We start from the raw sequence: 19526 nt of genomic DNA on the forward strand, positions 1-19526 counted from the left end.
AAGAATTGAGGGAACATGATAACTATCTTCCAATACTTGAGGAGAAGTCACAGAGTAGAAGGAATTGACTTATTCTCCAAAGCACTAGAAGGCAGGACAAGAAGCAATGGGTGGAAGTTCAACAGAGGGAAATTCAACCTGGAACTAAGGATAAATTTTCTGACAGAACAATTAATCAATGGACTAGCCTGTCTCTTGGAGTGATTGGTGTTCCATCACTGGAGGTTTTCAAAAAATAGACTGGATAACCATTTGTCTGGGATGGTAGAGAGTCTCCTGCCTTGAGCTATCACTATTTTCAACCTTCCCAGCCACTTTCTGACAAGCAAACTCAATGGGGAAAGCTGGATTCATTTAACAACTAAGTCACATGACAGTGAGATGTGTGGCATATGAATTTATTTATTTATATTTATTTTATTAGTCATATTTCTATGCCGCCACTCTCCAAGGACTCTGGGCAGCTTACACCAAAGACAGTATACTAAATAGCATATTGCCCCCTAACAATCTGGGTCCTCATTTTACCCACCTCAGAAGGATGGAAGGCTGAGTCAACCTTGAGCCGGTGAGATTTGATCCGCTGATCTGCTGAACTAGCAGTCAGCTGAAGTAGCTGCAGTACTGCACTCTAACCACTGTGCCACCTCAGCTCATCCTTTGATAAATAAACAGAAATAAATAAACAAACAAACAAATAAATGACTACCGGATTAATTTAATAACTGCCGTGATTCACACAAAAAGTTTGTAAAATCAGATGTGATTCACTTAATCACCTTGCTTAGCAACAAAAATTCTACTCCCAATTGTGGTTCTAAGTCGACGACTATCTATACAGGTAGTCCTTGACTTACAAAAGCTCATTTAGTGATCATTCGAAGTTACAATGACACTAAAAAAAGTGACTTATGACCGTTTTTCACATGACTGCTGCAGCATCCTCGTGGTTATGTGATCAAAATTCAGACGCTTGTCAACGGACTCATATTTGTGATGGTTGCAGTGTCCTGGGGTCATGTGATCCGTTTTTGTGACCTTCTGACAAAGTCAATGGGGAAGCCAGATTCACTTAACAACTGTGTTATTAACTGAACAACTGCAGTGACCGCTCTTAACAATTGTGGCAAGAAAGGTAAAGAAAATGGGGCAAAACTCATTGAACAAATTACTCAGTTAGCAACATATATTTTGGGCTCAATTGTGGTCAGAAGTCGAGGACTACCTGTACTCAAAACAAGTTGTTCCCAATGTGATCCCTTCCTTGAATTCACAGCTCCAAGATAACCCCTTTGGCTTGTGTCTCTCTCTTTAGGGAGGCAGCAATCTGCGGATTCTGGGCTTAGTAAAATCAGATGAAGGCTTCTACCAGTGTGTAGCTGAAAACGAAGCTGGGAATGCACAAACCAGTGCACAGCTAATCATCCCCGAACCTGGTAAGCTGCAAAAGAATGTTCAGAATTTCCCATTTCAATTTGTATGATTAACAGAGCTTTGAAATATGCAACTTTCTCCTGTGTATGGCAGCATCCTTACTCATATGCTGGTTGGTTGCAATGACAGTGGTGGGTAATCACTCACGACATGCCTCAGCAGTTTCTACTTCAGGAAGAAGCCATTAGAATTGCCCTTAGAGGGAAGTGAGAAACCTCTGAGTTCATCAGAGCTATGGAGTATGTTAGATGGGATGCATAAAGTATCTCCCTTGGGCAGAAATCTCATCTGGGTGGATAGAAACACATCCATGTCTAAGTGGTGCTTTTACTTCTGCTGATTCCTGGGATGAACTTTTCAGGAGCTTTATGTCAGCCTCGAACAACCAGACCCATACGTGGAGAGTTCAAGCTAACTTATTTTTTATTATAAAGGAGACCCTGCGGATTTTAGTCTGCTAGTTGTTGCTGGCTATAGGGAGCTATTCTCATCTCCATTTCAAGGCCATCGAGCCTTGAATGTCTTTAGACATTTCCATGGTCATGTGGCCAACATGATGTCATGGAGCGTTGTTACCTTCCCATTGAAGTGGTACCTATTTATCTGCTTGCTTTCGCATGCTTTTGAACTGCTGGGTTGGCAGAAGCTGAGGCAAGTCACGGGAGCTCGCCCCATTACGTGGAGCTCAGGTCTCGAACCTGGACTGCTGTCTTTCCAGCCAACAAGCCCAGAGTCTTAACTACTGAGCCAATGGGCTGTCCCAACTACTTTATTATATTCTGCCAAAAATACAGAATTCATCCAAGGACTGGCAGCCTTTTCTTGAGAACCAACAGATAGAAGGCTTCAAATGTTGGTCCTAACCCTTTGGCGATTGTGCAGTGACTCCATGCTCATTCTGCACTTGATTCCTTCTCCTTGTCAGGTTGGGTGCTTCCCAACACTTTATGAGAAGGGGAAAAAAAAAAAACAGGGAAAAATTTTCTCTCCTTTTTAGTAGCCAGTGCATTTTGACAAATAAAAGTGAAAAAACAAAAAGGTGCATCCAATCCAATCTATATCCAATCCATGTCAGTGTGACATTCCTCCAGATTTAATCTATCAAACAAATGCACTCTGATCTTTTTTAAGCGAAAAGGGGGGGAAATTGCCCTACATAAAGTATTTTAGTTTGTATACATTTTCCCCAATGTACACTTGCATGCAATTTATCCTTATATATTCATTTTATGTAATTATCCTTAATACATAATATTGTTTACATGAACATTCCCAATGCACACTTTTCTTCCCCTGCATGCTGCCAAATGTACTTTTTTTGCCTGCAGACACATTTTAAATATGCAGCGTTGGAGTTTAAAAAGATTTCAAGACAACTGATGTAGTATAAAGTACATGCCAGTTCGTGCCATAGCAGTTTCTCTCTCCCCCCCCTTTTTTTTTTGACGGATTGCAGAATTGTTCTTGGAAAGACACAGAATAGTTTTTTTTTTTTTTACATCCCTGATGGAAGATAATGTCATTCATGGGCCTGCCTATCCCTGTTGCAAACTGTTTATTTCCATATGGGCAGCTATAATTAAAATACTTTGCATTGGAACAAAAACATCATTCGAGGATGCTCAAACAGAATGTGTTATATCTGGTTATTTTAAGCTGCCTTACATTGGACCATTGTTTCAGTATTGCTCTGGAAGGAGGAACAGGTGAACAATAAGAAAAGAAATAATATGAATGCAGCATATCCCTTGCACTGTTCTTCAGTAACAACAATTATTGCATCTCAGAGTCTTGTAGTCAGTCAAAAAGAGAACAACAGTGAATAGGGAGGAGATAAAAAAAAAAACAGAAACCCACTTATTAAAATAGAAATAATAATAAAAAATATGATAGAGCTGGTCTTCAACTTAGAATCATTCGTTTAGCAACTGCTTGTTATAATTTGTTTGCTAATTTCCACACCTGTCCTAGAAAGAAACAGGTAATTCAATAGAAGAGAATGACAGTATATATAGCTGAGGGTTGGACTACGGAGTCTTCAGTGCTTTCTCAGCTTGGTTGTTTGTTTGCAGACATTTCATTGCCCAACTAGGTAATGTCATCAGTGCTACAATGGGATGTGGGGCTTCCTCCTTGTTGATATACAGTAGCTTGCCCTGCCAGATTGGTAGAGGTTTGATTAGGGGTAATTCAGGGGTGAAGTGCTCTCGGTTCGGACTGGATTGCGTGATCCGGTAGCGATTGTGGCAGGTAGTTTGGAGAACTGGTAGCGATGGTGGCACGAGGTTCTGCCCATCTGCCTGGGTGTCGTTACTTCCTGCTTTTAAAAGGTGAAAAAAAAAGGCTCTGACAATCACGCACCACAGCTGTGATCATCAGAGCCATTTTTTAAACTTTTAAAAGCATTTTTAAAAGCGACAGGGTGCTCCCATGTGACACCTCTCCTGCGCGAGCTGCACTGGCTTCCTGTGGTCTTCCGAGTGCACTTCAAGGTGTTGGTGACCACCTTTAAAGCGCTCCATGGCTTAGGGCTGGGGTATCTATGAGACCGCCTTCTGCCGCCAATAGCCTCCCACCGGCCAGTTCGCTCGCACAGAGAGGGCCTCCTCAGGATGCCATCGGCCAGACAATGTCGGCTGGCGACCCCCAGGGGGAGAGCCTTCTCTGTGGCGGCACCTGCCCTCTGGAATAACCTACCCCCAGAGATACGCACAATACCAGACCTCTGGATACTTTGTTAAGTGTACACTTAACAAATGTATGTGATTTGTGGATCAAAAAGCAGATTGAATATTCTTGTTGGAGACTCCTTTTCAAATGTTCTTCTGAACCTGTGAGAATTCCAGCGTAGGACATGATAGGGACATGTGTGTTTCTCTTTTTATGTCCATGTAGTCAGTCAATGTGCTTCCTTCACTTACCTTGAATTTAGCTGCTTAATCGGTATCTGTGGCCATGGACACTATTGCTGTCATTTAACATGAACAAAATACATGGCAAAACCAGAGAGCAGTAGCCTCTGGAGGGGTGGTACATAGGTAACATGAACCAATGTCAGCAGCGTACACTGGTGTCCTGTTGCAAATCTTTCTGACATGTATTATGACATTCAACACAAGCTGTGCTGTTGCCAAATAGTGTGGAGAGAGGCTAGATGTAGAGAGTTCTCTCGTGTATTAATAAAAATCAATGAAGGATGCCTAAATGTGATACTGAATTTATCGGTGCTGATCACATTTACACTCCCTCCTTTCATTCCACTAGGAGAGCATTCCATAGATAGCGCTTTGTTTCCCATCCCATTCCTTGGTGCTTCCAGGTTGAAAGGATTAGATGGTGACATCGCTGTTGCCCAGGGGACACCTAGTGTCCTTTCATGTCCCCATGAAGTTGCCCACCAAAGTGGTACCCGTCTATTTACTCGCGGTTGCTCATTTTCGCACTGCTGGGCTGGCAGGAGCTGAAGTGAGTGATGGGAGCTCGCCCAGCTATGCAGCAGCAACTGGGTCTCAAACGCAAGCCTGATGATTGTCAGCTCAGCATGAGCCCCACTTTGTTTTATTCGCAACATGATTGTGAATTCATATGTTCACTACTGGCATTCAGCTTACATTTACCGTATTTTTCGGACTATAAGACACACTCCCCCCCCCCCAAAAAAAAGTGTGTGCATGTGTGCTCACATTTGCAAACCGGTAAGGAAAGTAAATAAATAGGAGCTCTGGTGGCTCAGCAGACTAATTAACATCCACTTTCATCTGCTGCCTGCAATTACTGCAAGTTCAAATCTCACCAGGCTCAAGGTTGACTCAGCCTTCCATTCTTTCTAAGGTAGATAAAATGAGGATCCAGATTATGGGGGCAATAAGCTGACTTTGTATAAATATACAAAAGTATGAAGGCTATTGCTTAACGCATTGTAAGCCGCCCTGAGTCTCCGGAGAAGGGCGGGATATAAATCAAATTAAAAAAAAAAAAGTCACCCCTGGTTGTAAGGATATTTTATTCACCTACTGTATTTATTTGTTAACGACAAACCTGAATTTCCACATTCAACTCATGGTATTTCACACTGATATCAGCCTTCCTCCTCTCCCTGCTATAATGCAATTTAATTCACCTCTGACAGCTGTAAAACACTTATATAATTCATTACCATCTCCGTCTAAGAGTTTAAATTTCTGTTATTTGAATTTAGGCGGGTTCCTTTCTTTCTTTTTTTAATGGTTTGGCATTAGACTAAAATGAAAGCAAGCAGAAAGGAAGGCAAGTCCTAAAAAGGTGACGGAGACCCCATTGTAAATGGTCTCCATCCCATTCCCGGCCCCTATCAAGTGATGGATTGCTTTCCCTTGGCAATTTAATCAGATCTCCATACAATGCCATTCAGAATTCCTCCGAGATTTTGAAAACGGCAGCCTGCACAGATGGCAGGAGAGGCAGGAAGAAATACAAATGAATCACTGGGTTTGACCACAGGGGGAAGAACATTGTCCTCCCTGTTTAAAATTTTGTCAATAAATGGGCACCATCCCTTGCTCACACAGCGCAAAGGCCGGCTCCACAGCTGTCCTGTTCCTGCTTGTCCATGGGCCCATGGACAAAGAGTTTCCCCTGGCAACTAGGACAATTCGCTTTGTGCTGAGACCCAGACAATAACCTATTAAAGTAACCCATTTGCTCTTGGTGGATATTTATAAAAGCCTAATGAGTTTTCGATATAGTATTGTGAGAGGTGTCCAGCTCATCCTTCTTGCAATCATTACATCTGATGAAAGGCTAGGAGAAAGGTGTCAATGGAAGATGGATCTCTGTATGGAGAGGCACCATCGGGGATAATTCATCCCAAATGATTGAGCGCTAAATCTTTTCAAAGTAAGGCCAAAAGCCTCCTTTTGAAAATGAGGTCAGGTTTATGTTTTAGGACTATGGGAATATAGAAATAAACGTTCACCATGTTCTGTGGGCTTCAGCTTTCTGGGAATCTACTATTATTATTATTATTATTATTATTATTATTATTATTATTATTATTATTATTATTATTATTATTATTATTATTATTTAATCTTTAGTGAGATTCACAGCCTTTGAGGCCGGTTAATAGCTCAGCAGCTCGAGTCCTAACCAAGGACCTAGAAACTGTTAAGGTATCGTCGGAGGATGTAAGCTGTTCCTAGTAAGGTGGTTTTTTGTAGAGTCAAAATGTTCAAGTCCGGCAAATTTAGAATTTCTAAATAGCGGGGTAGCCCTTTGGGTATTGCTCCAAGGGCTCCAATTACTACTACTACTACTACTACTACTACTACTACTACTACTACTACTATTATTATTATTATTATTATTATTATTATTATTATTATTATTATTATTATTTATTGGTTAATCTTTAGTGAGATTCACAGCCTTTGAGGCTGGTTAATAGCTCAGCAGCTCGAGTCCTAACCAAGGACCTAGGAACTGTTAAGGTATCGTCGGAGGATGTAAGCTGTTCCGAGTAAGGTGGTTTTTTGTAGAGTCAAAATGTTCAAGTCCGGCAAATTTAGAATTTCTAAATAGCGGGGTAGCCCTTTGGGTATTGCTCCGAGGGCTCCAATTACAATCGGGACAACATACGATTTCTTTTTCCACAGTCGCTCAACTTCAATTTGTAAGTCCCGGTACTTTGTGATTTTTTCTTGCTGCTTATCTTCAATTCGTGCATCACCAGGTATTGCAATGTCAATGAACCATACTTTTTTCTTTTCAACTATTGTTATGTCAGGTGTGTTGTGGATCAAGTGCCTGTCAGTCTGAATCCTAAAGTCCCACAAGATCTTGAGTTTCTCATTCTCTAAAACTTTCTCAACCTGATGTTCCCAGTGGTTTTTGCTGTACTCAAATCCAAACTTCTGGCACAATTTCCAGTGAATGATTTTAGCAACACGGTCATGGCGTTGTAGGTAGTCAGTTTGTGAAATTTTGCTGCACCCACTGATCAGGTGGTCAACTGTCTCTTCTTTTTCATTGCAGAGGCGGCATTTGCTGTTGGTGGTAACATGTTGAATTTTTGCCTTCATACAGTTTGTGGCTAGGGCTTGTTCTTGAGCTGCCAAAATAAAGCTTTCTGTTTCTTTTTTCAGTACTCCTGATCTTAACCAGTTCCAAGTTAGTTTCTGGTCAGCTTTGCCTTCAATACTTTTCAGGTATTGGCCATGCAGAGCTTTGTGTTTCCAATTTTTTATTATTATTATTATTATTATTATTATTATTATTATTATTATTATTATTATTCATTAAATATAACATTCTGTCAACTGAATATTCAAAAATGCATCACAAATACCATTGACTGGTGCCAATGGTTGAGACGGGTTGTTACCAGCATCCTAGGTATCAACCAAGTACCTTCTTAAGATGTACGATGTTCCAAGTAGTGCAGTTTTTTGCAGTTCCGCTGGTGTTATTGCAGGAAGCTGCAATTTGCAGCTTCGATGACAATGGGTATCACTGTTACATGTTTCATCCATAGCCATGTAGTTTCGATGGCCAGGTCGTGATATTTCATGAATTTTTCCAGTTCTTTTTCTTCGACTCTGGCATCTCCTGGTACCGCGATGTCAGTAAATTGTACATTTTGGTTTTCGACAACTGTGATATCTGGCGTGTTGTGTTCCAAGTGACGATCCATCTGTATTCGAAAGTCCCACAAGATCTTTACCTTCTCATTTTCTATAAATAATAATAATAATAATAATAATAATAATAATAATAATAATAATAATAATAATATATAATAAAAAATATTATAGAAAAATGCAGCTTGAATGATTACATCCAGAAAAGTGAAGAACCAATGATTAAGGAAGTAAATAAAGGAGGCCTTTTAAAGACAACTAAAACAAAAGCAGAATATAAGAAAGAAGTAATTGAGCAGCGAGCTGAAAATTGGAAACACAAAGCTCTGCATGGCCAATACTTGAAAAGTATTGAAGGCAAAGCTGACCAGAAACTAACTTGGAACTGGTTAAGATCAGGAGTACTGAAAAAAGAAACTGAAAGCTTTATTTTGGCAGCTCAAGAACAAGCCCTAGCCACAAACTGTATGAAGGCAAAAATTCAACATGTTACCACCAACAGCAAATGCCGCCTCTGTAATGAGAAAGATGAGACAGTCGACCACCTGATCAGTGGGTGCAGCAAAATTTCACAAACTGACTACCTACAACACCATGACCGTGTTGCTAAAATCATTCACTGGAAATTGTGCCAGAAGTTTGGATTTGAGTACAGCAAAAACCACTGGGAACATCAGGTTGAGAAAGTTTTAGAGAATGAGAAACTCAAGATCTTGTGGGACTTTAGGATTCAGACTGACAGGCACTTGGTCCACAACACACCTGACATAACAATAGTTGAAAAGAAAAAAGTATGGTTCATTGACATTGCAATACCTGGTGATGCACGAATTGAAGATAAGCAGCAAGAAAAAATCACAAAGTACCGGGACTTACAAATTGAAGTTGAGCGACTGTGGAAAAAGGAATCGTGTGTTGTCCCGATTGTAATTGGAGCCCTCGGAGCAATACCCAAAGGGTTACCCCGCTATTTAGAAATTCTAAATTTGCCGGACTTGAACATTTTGACTCTACAAAAAACCACCTTACTCGGAACAGCTTACATCCTCCGACGATACCTTAACAGTTCCTAGGTCCTTGGTTAGGACTCGAGCTGCTGAGCTATTAACCAGCCTCAAAGGCTGTGAATCTCACTAAAGATTAACCAATAAATATTATTATTATTATTATTATTATTATTATTATTATTATTATTATTATTATTATTATTATTATTATTATTATTATTATTATTATTATTATTGGAAATTTTACTCTTGAAAACCTACAGATTAATTCCAATTTTCAGAACATGGAAGTGTGTCTTAATAACATTCCCAGAGATCCAAGTGGTGGATTTTGTACTACATGAGTAGCTATCCATTCTCAGAACTCTTCACATATACTCAAAATACTGACTTATGGGAAATAACTTATGGTTCTGACCAGGGGTGGGTTCTACTTAGCTTTACTACTGGTTCACAACGGGATTGCGTGTGTGCCTTGCTTCTGTGCATGTGCAGATGGCTGATGATGACATCCAGGGTGGTGGGCGGGGCCTCCCGCCAGTTTTACTACCGGTTCTTGCGACCTGGTCTGAACTGGGGGCAACCCAGCATTGGTTCTGACGGTAAGACTCGCCTTGTGGTGAGATGGGCAGCAAACAAATTGAATGAATGAATGAATGAATCCACATCAGCTAAAGCTAACAGGTTCCTGCAGAGGCAGGTACTAAGACAACCTGAAACCATATCCTTGTTGCATTCCAGGAAATGGTAACCATATTAACTATTTGACAGATTCTGAATAATTTGAATAGTGAAATCACATTTTTTTTTAAAAAAATGATTTATTAATTAATTAAATGTTTATGCCACCCATCTCGCTGTCATCCAACTCTGGGCAGCTTACAATTTGAGAAAACTGTACTGCAAAAGAATCCTGGGACAATAAATATAGCATTAGAATTGTCAGTGAAATAGCTAAGATGGGGGGGGGGACATACAATCTTCTATCTATCTTCTATTTAATGCAGTAACAGTAGCAGAGTTGGAAGGGACTTTGGAGGTCAGCTAGTCCAACCTCCTGCTCACGCAGGAGACCTCTACTAGGGATTCAAACCGTCGAACTGCCGACCATTCTGATCAACAAGCTCAGTGTCTTAGCCACTGAGACACCTAGTCATCTCCGGGATGACATGCTCACATCCAGAACTCAGACCAAGTGGCAGAACCATGTTTTTAGGCCCTTACAGAAAGTCAAAAAGATGGTGTCAGCACTTCAACCTGCATTTACTCTAGTGCTGACATAAAAAGGAGAAGCGAAGGCATCTGGAAAGGGACGTTTGACTTTTCACTTACTTATTTTCCCTGGAGATAATATCCCCTAGGAGATGGGATGGGAGGGGGGAAATTCCTTTGAGCTGGAGTAGATTAGGGGTAGAATGACTTGGAAGATGGCCAATGAGTGCAGGGGAGTGGGGAACGGAAAGGGAGGGTATAGGGGCTGGACGTCAGTGTTGGCTTTGTTTGGAGTCGGGTTAGAATGTCGTGCTTAATAAATAGGAGTTTTTCTTCAAAGACTTTGTTTGAAATGCAATTTATTTGAGACGACCTCGAAACTTGACAGATGGGAGCTGTCCAAAATAAATAAATAAAAACAGGCCCATGTGTGATGATCCAATTAAACTGATTTATTGTTATATAGCCTATGCACAGGTATCTTCTCAACTAACGGTTAGCGCCTGTTTTGAATTAGATAAGTGTCCATGGAATTCAAGGGGGGTTGGACTTAGTCTGCTTGTGGCTACATCTGGATTCTGGGCTGATCCCCCTTTTCACTCCCCCCACTCCCCAGGTTCTGTTACTTCTTCTCCTATATCAGCAGACCTTAGATGTTTGATTTTATGCAAAATGATGCAAATATACAATTCACACCATTTGAAGTGTGATGAAGTTACACACTTACCCCCGTTGTGGATCCTTGTTGCACCAGAGTTACACACTTACCCCCGTTGTGGATCCTTGTTGCACCAGAGTTTGTAAGTTCTTGGGGACCAAATATTTAAAAACATAACAGAGTTGAGTTTCATTAAGCTGTTGCTTTACATTTCAGAGAGATTCGATGAGCCATCAAAGCCATTTGGGAAACTGTTTTCAGCTGCAATGCTGGCCAGCAGATGGACACTAGGATGGCTGAGAAAATGTCATTTGCATTTCAATGCTGTGGGGGGAAAAAAAAGGAAAGGAAAGCAGTAAAAGCAGTGGTCATCCTGCTTGCCCCAATTTTGCTGGCATTTTTGGAAGGAGACATTTCCCATAATCCCGGAATAAGTTCCACATGTCCTTCTTATCAAAGTACAGAATTTCCAAACCCATTTGCCAAGGCAAGAAGCGCTGGAACCACAATAAACTCTAGAGCCAATTTACTGTAGATCCAATTCTAATTTGAAATAATACCCAATGTTGAGCATGTGTCCTTGGAATCAGTTCTTGTTAATAGGATCCATCCATTCCGTGGTGAGGTTCATTCAGTTCTAATATCTGTAGCACATTCTCGGCATTTCAGCTTTCCTTTTTAAAAAGAAGATTATATTGCTAGTCCTTTTATTTGTATGTGATTTCAAAAGCCACTTTTCATTATTAAAAATTATCCCGGTGTGGAAGGAGAGTATACAATAAAAATAAAGCAACACAAAATTCCATCAAATTAAAATATTACAAGAAGAAAGGGGAGGGAAAAAAAATGCAATGAAACCACAGAAATTCATGCAAACAGTAAATCTAATCAATTGTTCACTCAGAAATAAATTGTCTCCCCCCCTCCCCTTCCAGAGGTCTGGCTAATGAATGCAAAGCTGGTGAGATTTAGACAAAATGCACTTGCCACTTATGTTTAAACATTATTACAGTTTTATTGCAGGACTGTATATGGGATTAATATTTAATACACTCTTTAATATGCACACACGCACACGCATCTGTATCCACATTATGCTCGCTACCTGTGCTTTGATGTTTGCTTTGACTCTACCATCTGTAGCAGGGTCACCTTAAGCCTTGTCATTGCAGAATTGCCAATAATAGGCTTTTCATTCGCTCGCCCGTAATGTAATTCCTTGCCTCTTACTCTGTGGAAATCCACAAGAGGAATCTGTGTGGTGTTAGCAGTATCCCGAAACTGAGAGCAGAGTCACCCTGCAGGTAACTAAATAGTAATAGCACCTATATACCACTTTACAGTGCTTTTACAGCCCTCTCTGTGTGGTTTATAGAGTCAGCCTATTGCCCCCAACCATTTGGGTCCTCATTTTACCCACCTCGGAAGGATGGAAGGCTGAGTCAACCTTGAGCCTGGTGAGATTTGAACTGCCAAATTGCAGGCTGCCAGCAGTCAGCAGAAGTAGCCTGCAGTACTGCATTGTACCACTGCGCCACCGTGGCTCAAATAAATCTAAATACCTTTAGATGCTCCTTTCAATGTTTATCTAAATACAAAGTTGAAGAGGGTGGACATCAAAAGGTCACTCATGCATGGTCACTCATGTCCAGATGGAGGCTAAGTAGGAATTGGACACTTTTTATTTATTACATCTCTGTAAGATACAACCTGGTTTAAATTTGTGCCAATGTGCAGCTATAGTAGCCAAAAATGGTGGAAGGAAAGGAAGGAAAGGAAGGAAAGGAGGGAGGGAGGGAGGGAGGGAGGGAGGGAGGGAGGGAGGGAGGAAGGAAGGAAGGAAGGAAGGAAGGAAGGAAGGAAGGAAGGAAGGAAGGAAGGAAGGAAGGAAGGAAAATGTGCTAGCCTTGTCTTTACGAGAGGTATGGTTTGTTTTTCAAGTGATGCTTTCATGGATGCATTAATTTGTTCCATGAAAAAAAATTAAGGGAGAGAGAGCAGGCATGATTAGCTTTTCTCGCATCTAATACATACTCAATTGGATAAATTAATAAATATTCATTTCGGACTGCTATTCTTCTTGCTAGCTTGCAAACATGACTCCGGCCATGTGAGAACATTATTAATCTTTAATAGCTGTACATCTTGTTTGGGTTGGCTAATTTACAATAATAATAAAAAAAGAAACCCTTGTATTACAAACAATAGGCTATTAGATAGCTCTCACTCTTGGCTAGATTCAGTCACCCAGAGAACACACCATGGGCCACCCTGGAATCACTCGCAAAAATTAGTTGTTATGAATCATTGGCCAAACTCTTCCTAATTTTTGTGTTTCTCTCTCCATATGGGAGAGAATTATGATAGATTAAACCTGATCTATTGGTAGATTTTAAAGCAGAGTTAAGCAATTGGTAGCCCACCATTCTTGCTACACTGATTATGTGATAAGAACAAATTCAATATGGAAGAATTTGAACCAAGTGTTCTTAATTACACTCAGATCATTCCTCCAGGGGCTGGAACAAACCTCAAAGTACACCAGACCCACCTCATTTAGGGAAACGTAACTGGGTAGCTACAACAAACTTGGAATACAGTTTATGAGGTTGACATAAGATTGCTATTATAATTTAGAGTCAACAAGGGGACTGGTCTGGAGATCAAGACCATTTTAGAACAATGAAATGATTGTAGCATTGACTATTTGACTCTTTATGAAAACATTGGAAAACTAAAATCATAGGCATTTGTAAATCAGAGGTGGTATTCAGCAGGTTCTGATCAGTTCTGGAGAATGGGTAGCGGAAATTTTGAGTAGTTCGGAGAACCGGTAAATACCACCTCTGACTGGCCCCACCCACATCTATTCTCTGCCTCCCGAGTCCCAGCTGATCGGGAGGAAATAGGGATTTTGCAGTAACCTTCCCCTGTTATGCCCACCAAGCCACACCCACCAAGACATGCCATGTCCACCAAGCCACGCCCACAGAACTGGTAGTAATTTTTTTTGAATCCCACCACTGTTGTAAATCCCTTTTGTTTAGTTGTGGAGGTAGGGGGGGAGGTCCAACCTTAGCAACTTTAAAGACTTGTGCATTTCAACTTCCCAAATTCCCCGGCCAGCCATGTTGACATGTTGGGTGAGGAATTCTGGATGTTGAAATTCAAAAGTCTTAAAAGTTGCCAAGGATGAACACTTTTGTTTTAGAATTTCATCTCCTCCTATTGAATGTAAATATTACAATCCCAACATGTCATACATCTAAAACCAGGGGTGAAATCCAGCAGGTTTTGACAGGTTCTGGAGAACTGGTAGCAGAAATTTTGAGTAGTTTGGAGAACTGGTAGCAGAAATTTTGAATAGTTCGGAGAATCGGTAGCAGAAATTTTGAGTAGTTCGGTGAACCGGTAGTGGAAATTTTGAGTAGTTCATAGGACCGGCAAATACCACCTCTGGCTGGTCCTAGAGTGGGGTGGGAATGGAGATTTTGCAATATCCTTCCCCAGGAGTGGGGTGGAAATAGAGATTTTGTAGAATCCTTCCCCTGCCATGCCCACCAAGCCACACCACGCCCACCAAGCCATGCCCACAGAACCGGTAATAAAAATAATTGAATTTCATCACTGTCTAAAACCATACATATGCTCACACACTTGAGAAACGTAATTACTTTTTGTGTGTATTTTAAGGCTATGCATCTTTCCTTTCACATTCTTCTATTAGTCTGCCTCATAGTACGTTGATCAATAAAGACTTTGATTTTCACAGTTATAAGTCTGACCTCATCTCACCCTTTTTATCTTTCCTTTTATCATCTGTGTCCTTTTATTCAGCCTGCCATGTTTTAAGGATGATGCTTTGTTCAAATAGGAAGTTTAAAGATATTTTTCCCCCCTTTCAACAGCTATAATAATTTTAGGATATCCTATTTTGAAGAGCGGCAGCATTCAGGCCAGTGTTTGATTTGATCACCACAATATAAGAAGAGATTTTTGGACTCTAGAAAGAGTACAGAGAAGAGCAACAAAGATGATTAAGGGACTAGAGGATAAAACATATGAAGAATGATTGCTGGTATTGGGAATGTCTAGTTTAATGAAAAGAAGGACTAGGGGCAGAGGTGGGTTTCAGCAGGTACTGACCAGTTCTGAAGAACCGGTAGCGGAAATTTTGAGTAGTTTGGAGAACCGGTAGTAAAAATTCTGACTGGCCCCGCCCCCATCTATTCTCTGCCTCCCAAGTCCCAGCTGATCAGGAGGAAATGGGGATTTTGCAGTAACCTTCCCCTGAATTTGGGAGGGAATGAAGATTTTACAGTATCCTTCCCCTGCCACGCCCGCCAAGCCACACTCACCAAGCCATGCCAGGCCCACCAAGCCACACCCACAGAAACCCACCACTGACTAGGGGTGACATGATAGCAGTGTTTCAATATCTAAAGGGCTGCCACAAAGAAGAGGGAGTCAACCTATTCTCCAAAACACCTGAAGGCAAAGCAAGAAGCAATAGGTGGAAACTAATCAAGGAGAGAAGCAACCTAGAACTAAGGAGAAATTTCCTGACAGTTAAAACAACCAATCAATGGAACAACTTGCCTCCAGAAGTCTGAACCGTTTGTCTGAAATGGTTAGGGTTTCCTGCTTGAGCAGGGAAGGGGGTTGGACTAGAAGATCTCCAAGGTCCCTTTCTAAGTCTGTTATTCTGTTATTTTGCTGGTAGCAATTAGATGAAACATTTTGTTTTCCAACAAGGTTAAGGGAAATTGTAGCATCCCCATGTTCACATGATCAAAATTTGGCCGCTTGACAATTGGTTCATATTTATGACAGTTGCATGGTCCCAGGTTCATGTAATCACCTTTTGCAACCTTCTGACAAGCAAAGTCAGATTCACCGTACAACTGCGTTACTCATTTAACAACTGCAGTGATTCACTTAACAATTGTGCCATGAATTGTGCATAAAATTAGGCAAAATCCATTTAACAACTGTCTTGCTTAGCAGCAGAACACGTGAGCTGAATTGTGGCCATAAAGCGAGGACTACCATGAATTGTGGCCATAAAGTGAGGACTACCGGTACTGGACAGAGTGACACAAAAGAGCAACTGACAAAGTGAGACAAAGTGAGGACACAGACTAAATCCCTAAATCTCTTTGTATACCTCACGCAGAACTGAAACGTCTGTAATGTTAATAATGGACCTCCCTCAATCAGATTTCTTCTCGGTATTCTTCTCTTTCTCATCCTATAAATCAGACAAAAACAGTGGATTCTTTTTAACATAAATGTATTGAGTGGTTCATATTAGGATAATATCTGAACAATGTGGTGGCCTAGTGATGAAGATGTTCACTTAGAAAGTTGAGAGTTCAATCCTAGGTAGCAGCAGATATTTCTCTCCTAAGGTACAAAGAAAAAAAAAATCTGCTGTGAACTCTGTGTGGTGTCAGGAAGGGCATCCAGCCAGTAAATGCTCAGCTCAGACTCTACCCCGAATTAAAAAATTACAGGATCATAAAAAGGGAGTCATATTAGGAAAATATTTCTTCGGGACTTTTAGTATAGTCCAAATAAGATTCTTCCCTACCACAAATCTGCTATTAAACCTGATTTTTAATTTTTGGGCCAAATTTATATATATTTTAATTGTTTTTTAATATTTGTATTTCATGTTCTTAATTCTGGCTGTACACTGCCCTGAGTCCTCAGGGAGAAGGGCGGTATATAAATTGGAAATAAAAAAATAAAAAATAAAACCTGCAGATTAAACATAATTGTAACTTTGCACCTAGAAACTTTTTCGAAGATGATTCCAAGTAGGGAAATATTTCTATATTCTTTCCATCTCTGTCCTGTTATGCCATTAAAAATTGTACTGACTACTTTTAACCTTCAAAAACTTATTGGGAGATCTAATCATGAACTCCCATGTCACATCTGTTTTATCATAAGAAGAAAAAAAGGAAAGTATCTTTTATGAAATCAGTTGGAAGAGGAAATTACTGAACCCAATGAACAAGCAGAATTCAGAAGGGGCAGAAGCACTAGAGAATACCCTACATTCTTAACATCCGAAGGATAATGAAAAGGGCAAGGGGATTTCATTTCCATTTTAATTATTATAGAAAGGCTTTTGATTGTGTAGACCACAATACATTGTGGATAGTCCTTAAAAACATAGATGTACTTATCTGCTTCTTGAAGAATTGATACAATGCTTAAGAAGCCACAATTAGATCAAACATGGAACAGCTAAGTACCTTTCATGAGAAAAAGGAACTATAATTTCCAGAAGAAATTCCAGAAGTAATTATAGGACCCAGTTGTGGGGGCAATAAGCTGACTTTGTATAAATGTACAAAAGGATGAAGGCTATTGCTGAGCACATTGTAAGCCACCCTGAGTCTCCGGAGAAGGGCGGCATATAAATCAAATTAAAAAAAAAAAAAGAAAGAAACATCAATAGTCTCAGATACATACAACGATGATGCCACTTTGATGGCTCACAGAGAGGATAATATAAGAATATTTTGTTGACAATAAAGAAAAGAATGCAAAAAAACCCCCCAACATAATGCAGATATGTGGTGAAGGTGAAGCAGAGAAAATGTCTATCAAGATTCTCAATAATCCAGGTCATAGTTGTCCCAAAGGTGCTTTTTTTTTCAAATGGCAACTGGTCTTTCTTATCAGGATCGAACTCCAGGCTGTGAGCAGAGTGAGCCTGCAATACTGCATTCTAACCACTGTGCCACCATAGCTCATGATGTTACCTAGTTGTGAACGTCTACAAGCAGACAACCAAGCTCAGAGAGGACCAAGGACTCCACAGCAACGTAGACCATAATTTAGAGTTGTAGAAAAAGACTTGGAGTTGGAGAGAGACAGATGGGATAGTCCTTCTAATTCAGGGTGTCAAACTCAAGGCCCTGCGGCCAGATGCAGCCCAGGCAGGTACTTAGATCTGACTCATGGGGCTGCCTTGGAAACAGTGAAGGACCAGCCCGTCGTGCCTCTGTCAGTGAAAACAGAGCCCGGGAGGGCCGTGAGTGGCCCTCCCAAACTCCATTTTCACTGGCAGAAGGTTGCAGGAGGCCATCACAGCCAAAAATGGGAGCCCATTTTCATTGGCAGAGCACTCAGGCCAGCACAGGAGCTCCCGACACAAGTGATGTTGAGCTGACCATGCCTCCTGGCCCCATCCACCTGCCCCCCCCAAGATCAAACACAACCCTGATGCAGCCCTTAATGAAATCGAGTTTGTCCCCCCTGTTCTAATTCATGACAGCCGTGTTATGAATGAGCAAGCAACAGCCTCGGTCCATGTTTCTTGAAAATGCCATGACACAATCTCAACTTTGCAAAAGCCCATCAGACTCAAAATTATGAGTACCCGTTCTAAAGCCTTTTGAAGACAAAGCTTTTGGTTCATGTAACTATTCTTTACAGTGGTGGGTTTCAATTTTTTTTTTACTACCGGTTCTGTGGGTGTGGCTTGGTGAGAGTGGCAGGGAAGGATACTGTAAAATCTCCATTTCCTCCCCTCTCCAGGGCAAGGTTACTGCAAAATCCCCATTTCCTCCCGATCAGCTGGGATTCGGGAGGCAGAGAATAGATGGGGGCAGGGCCAGCCGGAGGTGGTATTTACCGGTTCTCCAAACTACTCAAAATTTCCGCTACCGGTTCTCCAGAACTGATTAGAACCTGCTAAAACCCACCACTGATCTGGCCCCTTGGCTGTCCTTGTGTGGTCCATATGAGGTCAACTGGAAGTTAGAAAATAAAATATAAATAAGTGTGCTGCAAAGTACAGGAGAAAAAACTGAGCGCACTCCTTTAGACACCTGGTGAGAGAATGAGCTTTCCTGCCCGTGGGACAGAAGAGCAAAGTCGGGCAAGGCTCCACGCTTCCTCCTCCCTTAACATGTGGGCTCTGGTGGCAGAATTAAGTTCTGCCTATTGGTTCAGCCTTCCATAATAGCTCCAGTTTCTCCTGAGGCTCTTTGGGGAAACGAATTGCCCACCCCTGCTTTGGAACAATTCTAATTCCTGAATAATCCTTTCTCTACAATGCAATTCTTCATCGCATTTGATCTTTTTTTAAATATATATATATATACTGTATATATATTTGGTCTTGTTCTACATGTATTATGTCATGAATTATTCGATTAAACTTACCTTCGTCGCTACACCTGCTTGAGTTTGACTCAATTGCAGGGTAATTCATCGTCCCTGTGCCCATACTTTTTCCCTGGCGCAACTGCAGGAAAGATACGGATAGGAATTAGTTATTTTGTTTTCCAGAAAACAATCAAAAGTCTCCAGGATTAGAGGGCTAGCGTCCTTCTGCTGAGAGAGAAAGAATAATTACAGAGTTTTCTGTAACACTCCAGGATCTTTTTAAAATTTTGTTTGTGACTGGATTTGCAGCACTAAAGTACTTGCATAATAGCAGCAAAGTAATGTACCATTTAGTTCCATATTAGTGAGTTGCAGGTAATTAAGTACGAAGATTAACACACTGTAATACATAGTGTTTGTGTATGTGCATGGGTGTGTGTGTGTATCTATCTATCTATCTATCTATCT

General features: G+C 40.8%; 1 protein-coding gene across 1 annotated transcript in view; it reads left to right on the forward strand.

Moving 5' to 3' along the window:
• The window catches only part of DCC (DCC netrin 1 receptor), a 1302851-nt gene that overhangs the window by 889285 nt on the left and 394040 nt on the right, over window positions 1–19526 (forward strand). Inside the window, exon 7 of the mRNA XM_034401555.3 lies at window positions 1316–1436. Coding sequence (XP_034257446.1) covers window positions 1316–1436 — 121 coding nt within the window. The remainder of the gene's footprint in view (window positions 1–1315; window positions 1437–19526) is intronic.

The sequence above is a fragment of the Pantherophis guttatus genome, chromosome 2 (genome assembly GCF_059756535.1).
Source record: "Pantherophis guttatus breed Tessera chromosome 2, ASM5975653v1, whole genome shotgun sequence".
Lineage (NCBI taxonomy): Eukaryota > Metazoa > Chordata > Lepidosauria > Squamata > Colubridae > Pantherophis > Pantherophis guttatus.